The 4,477-nt window shown below is 34.8% G+C and overlaps 1 protein-coding gene across 1 annotated transcript; it reads left to right on the top strand.

Annotated features, from left to right (window-relative positions):
* The first annotated feature begins 349 nt into the window (after positions 1-349).
* Positions 350-4,151, top strand: LOC131631962 (ACT domain-containing protein ACR6-like). The gene is made up of 7 exons (XM_058902725.1): positions 350-640; positions 879-924; positions 1,378-1,492; positions 1,685-1,752; positions 2,543-3,148; positions 3,242-3,346; positions 3,418-4,151. The coding sequence occupies exons 1-7, from the start codon at positions 594-596 to the stop codon at positions 3,757-3,759; spliced, it is 1,329 nt and encodes a 442-aa protein (XP_058758708.1). The 5' UTR covers positions 350-593; the 3' UTR covers positions 3,760-4,151.
* The last annotated feature ends 326 nt before the right edge of the window (positions 4,152-4,477 follow it).

The raw sequence follows: 4,477 nt of genomic DNA, 5'->3' as shown, positions 1-4,477 counted from the left end.
GCTCCATTTTTTGGCCGATTTTAGCAAAACCGACCTAAACGATGCGGATTTACTATCATACTTAAACATCCTACCTTACTTTGAACCGAAACATCTTTTCGGCTACCATCTATAATAAAAAGAATCTACCAAAAACTCAAAAAAGAAAGAATTTAACTCCACTAAACTAAATAAAGTATACTCCTCTAAAATAAGCAAATTGCTATCTTAACAAACATACATCATATCCACATCTTACCGAAGTGGAATCTAACCAATAAAACCATGATAAACTTCAATTCATTGGGAAAGGTATCTTTATAACAAATTAGAAGCGTAAATTACACACTACATATACATACACTTTCCACACCGCCAAATATATCCGAATATAAAACTTGAAAACACATAACAGATTCAAAGTACCACTCACCTACTTCACTTTTTTATGTTCTTTCTCTTTCCTTGGTTGTGGGAGAATTTTAGGTTCTCTTCTTCAAATCTCTCATCAATATATATAACTCACTCCAAATTTCTTGACTCTCCATATTTTTTCAATCACTCTCTAAATTGTACATACTTAGATATTATTATATACTTACATAAAATCAAATATGGATGATGAATATGCTAAGCTCATAAGGAGGATGAATCCACCTAGGTATTATTATTATTGTTATTATTCATTTTTCATTCATGTTTCTAAGAAGGGTGTTTGTATTTTGTTTCAATTAAGCTTGTTTTAAGCTTGTTTTATTTCTTCAATTTTTCCTCTTATTTTTGTAGATCTTTGTTTGATTCTTCCTAGAAATTGGAGGGTTGAAATCAAGATAATCTATATGAATATGTATGTGTGTTGAATTGATATTGTTTTTGCTAACTAGGTTCTTGTTATGTAGGGTTGTGATTGACAATAATGCATGTGAAAACGCCACTGTTATTAAGGTATGGCTTGTAGCTTTTTCCTTTCCTTAGGTTCCACAAAAAATAGTTATCAACATAAGAATTATGTTTAAGAGTCCCTTATGTTGACCCTACAAGCCGGTTATGAACCGGTTTTGTAGGATTGAGTTTGAGTCAACCACAATTCTTAACATGGTATTAGAGTCTGGTTTGAAATCTGGTGGACAACCTGCTATCAGATTTTTACGATATCAGGCCACCCATCGTTTATTTGCACACTCCAGATGTCCTGTTCTGGGCAGGAGGGTGTGTGTTAAGAGTCCTATATCAGATAATATATGATCTGAACATATACTTATTAATGGGCAATCTTCATCTTACAAACCGATTTTGTCGGGTTGAGTTAGACTTAATTACAATTCTTAACATATTATTTAACTTTTTCTTTCAATTTACCCTTTTTTAAAAAACTCAATAGGATTGTTTGTTTTGCAGGTTGACAGTGTTAACAAACATGGGATACTACTGGATGTAGTCCAAGTTATTTCAGATATGAACCTTGTGATAAAAAAGGCTTATATCTCCTCTGATGGGGTTTGGTTCATGGATGGTAATTTCCTCTTTTAACCTATGAAATCAGACACAGACACCCGATACTGACACTGACACCGATAAAATTAGCTCTTAAGTATTGGCAGGCAGAGTCAATTGTGGAAACAAAACAAATTTATATTTTTTTATAATTAATATTAGCTTTGCTTCTGATCCTAGTGAATTAATTTGATTTTTTTGTTTTTTTCAGTGTTTAATGTGACGGATCGAAATGGAAGCAAGATCAAAGACAAGGAAGTCATTGATTATATTCAGAGGGTAGGAAGTTGTGTATTTGCCATTTCTTGAATGCTTCAATTGACGCTTATTTTTGTTGCACCATCTCTGTGGAAGGGTGATTTTACCGTCCTTTGATAGAAATCTTCAAGTTAAGTAAGCAGGACAACGGTATTAGAAAATATGCTCATGTGAATTTGGTTTTGGTTTTGATTTTGGTAACATAATCAATCAATCCCTGGGAGCTTTTGCATTGTTTTACCCTTGTGTTCTGCGTATCGTTCGATTATAATTTTTTTCTATACAAAATTCCTTTGGTTTTCTGTATTCTTTGAGCAAAGGGTGTGTGTATGAACCTGCTGGATTCTTATCTGGCGGATATACTGTTTGAAACGCATGTAACAGAGGATGATAAACATAAACTTTCCTTATCGCTGCCGTACTAGTTTAGTTCATAGATTTTATTTCTCTTTCGATCTTCTAGAAATTTTGATCCCTCTATTTTCCCTCCAAAAATTTGGTTCTAAGCTCTGTAGCATCAATACCTCTGAAAAATGTGTGCCCGTGTCAGTGTCGATGTCCGAAACCAACACAACACTGACACTTGTTATTATGATTAATTTATTCACTTTTTCAAATTATTACTGGTGTCGGCATGTCTGTGATGGTGTCGTGTTTCTGATGTCTTTGCTTCCTAGGTTCTGAGAAAATGACAATTTTTGTATTCTTTGTTATATCTATGAATCTCGCCAAACTAATATGTAGTCCTTCAATTATAGATTGTAAAAAAAACCTTGTAGTTTCTGATTTTCTTACCTTTCTAATTTTGTAGAGACTTGAAAAGAATCCGAGCTTTGCAACGTCGATGAGAGAGTCTGTTGGGGTCGTACCTACCGAAGAGCACACTGTTATTGAACTTACAGGCACAGACAGACCTGGTTTACTATCTGAAATCTGTGCGGTGCTCGCAGACCTTCACTGTAACGTGGTTACTGCCGAGATTTGGACGCATAATACGAGGGCTGCAGCAGTCGTTCATGTGACTGATGATTCAAGTGGATGTGCCATCGAGGATCCGTCCCGTCTCTCCATAATAAAGAATTTGCTTTGCAATGTCCTCAGGGGAAGTGACGATCCAAAGACAGCTAAAACAGCACTTTCACATCCTGGAGTTATGTATAGGGATAGACGATTACATCAGATTATGTTTGCTGACAGGGACTACGAAAGGGTTGAAAAAGCCGGACTCGGAGAAAGAGATAAAAGACCGTTTCCACATGTAACTGTATCAGACTGTATTGAAAGGGATTACACTGTGGTTATCATGAGAGCCAAAGATCGACCAAAGCTATTGTTCGATATTGTTTGCACTTTAACCGACATGCAGTATGTAGTTTTTCATGGTGTGGTTCAGACAGAAAGGACCGGGGCTTATCAGGTTAGCCGATATTTCGTTGCATGCTGTTGGGTTACGTAATTTGCATTTGCTGCATAAATTTTTACCTGATTGGGAATTTTTCATGTTATCTAGGAGTTTTATATTCGACACGTTGATGGCTTTCCGATAAGCTCAGAGGCCGAGAGAGAACGGCTTATACAATGTCTTGAAGCGGCAATCGAGAGGCGGGCATCAGAGGTACGATAAAATGAAGCACTCGAAAGTTCTAGGCCTTGCTCTTTGGTATACTAAGGTATGTTTATATGCAGGGGATGGAGCTGGAGTTATGCACGGAAGATCGTGTAGGACTTCTCTCAGATATCACAAGGATTTTCCGGGAGAACAGTTTATGCATCAAAAGAGCAGAAATATCAACAGAAAACGGGAAAGCAAAAGACACATTTTACGTCACCGATGTAACTGGTAACACTGTCGATCCAAAGATTATCGATTCAATCCGCAGACAGATTGGCGATACAGTACTGCAGGTGAAACATAACTCTAGTCTTTCACCAAAGCCACCTCAAGGCACAACAATCGGATTTCTCCTCGGAAGTTTTTTCAAAAACCGATCTTTTCAGAATTTTAAGTTGATCAGATCATATTCTTAACTGTCCTCTCTTGTGTATATTCGCACTATTTTCGCCGTGTTTCAAGTCAAACTGAAAAATGCATACATGTAAAAAAGAAACTGTTAAGTATCTACCTTCCTTCCCTCAACAAGAGGGGCTTGGAATTTATACTGCAGAATAGACATATCAAGTATCTATGAATTAGTATAGTGTAAGTAGTTGTGTACAGTAACATATTACTTAGGTTGTGTTTGGTGTAAATATTGCTAGAATATCAAAATCCAAGATAGTAAATAGTACTTTTAGGTGGTGTAGTTTGGAGTCCTTGTAAATTTGAATGTGTAATTTGGAGTACATGTAAATTTAGCTATGTACATGAAATTGAATAGAAAAAAAAAACTATGTAATGTATTCTTGTTCTCTCCTTCCAATTCAAGGGGCTAGTTAATTTGGGCCTAAAAAAGTCTAAGAATAATAAGACTTCAAATACATAGGCCCCAAAATTCAAAAGGTACCATAAGCTTCAAATAAAAGAAAAAAAATCTAATTTTGAAAAATAAAAAAAATCTGTTAAAAATTTCAAAATTTAACAACTATTTATAAAAAGTTTTTTCAACAAAAAATTTTAAAATCCCAAAATGAAAAAACAACCTTTTAAAAAAACTTTTTTCAACAAGAAAAATAAATTATATTAAAAGATCCCAAAAATAAAAAAATAATTTTTTGTTGTATGTTATCAATATCCATGAGCATATAC

Source organism: Vicia villosa, unplaced genomic scaffold (assembly GCF_029867415.1).
Source record: "Vicia villosa cultivar HV-30 ecotype Madison, WI unplaced genomic scaffold, Vvil1.0 ctg.000892F_1_1, whole genome shotgun sequence".
Lineage (NCBI taxonomy): Eukaryota > Viridiplantae > Streptophyta > Magnoliopsida > Fabales > Fabaceae > Vicia > Vicia villosa.
Note: the sequence above shows the minus strand (reverse complement) of the source record. Positions and strands in the feature narration are given on the sequence as shown.

What these genes read in the sequence shown, in the direction of transcription:
- LOC131631962 (XM_058902725.1), top strand. Translation starts at nt 594, where the DNA reads ATGGATGATGAATATGCTAAGCTCATAAGGAGGATGAATCCACCTAG. An exon ending in TGGGGTTTGGTTCATGGATG is followed by an intron (nt 1,493 to 1,684) that starts GTAATTTCCTCT and finishes TGTTTTTTTCAG; the next exon opens with TGTTTAATGTGACGGATCGA. An exon ending in TCGAGAGGCGGGCATCAGAG is followed by an intron (nt 3,347 to 3,417) that starts GTACGATAAAAT and finishes GTTTATATGCAG; the next exon opens with GGGATGGAGCTGGAGTTATG.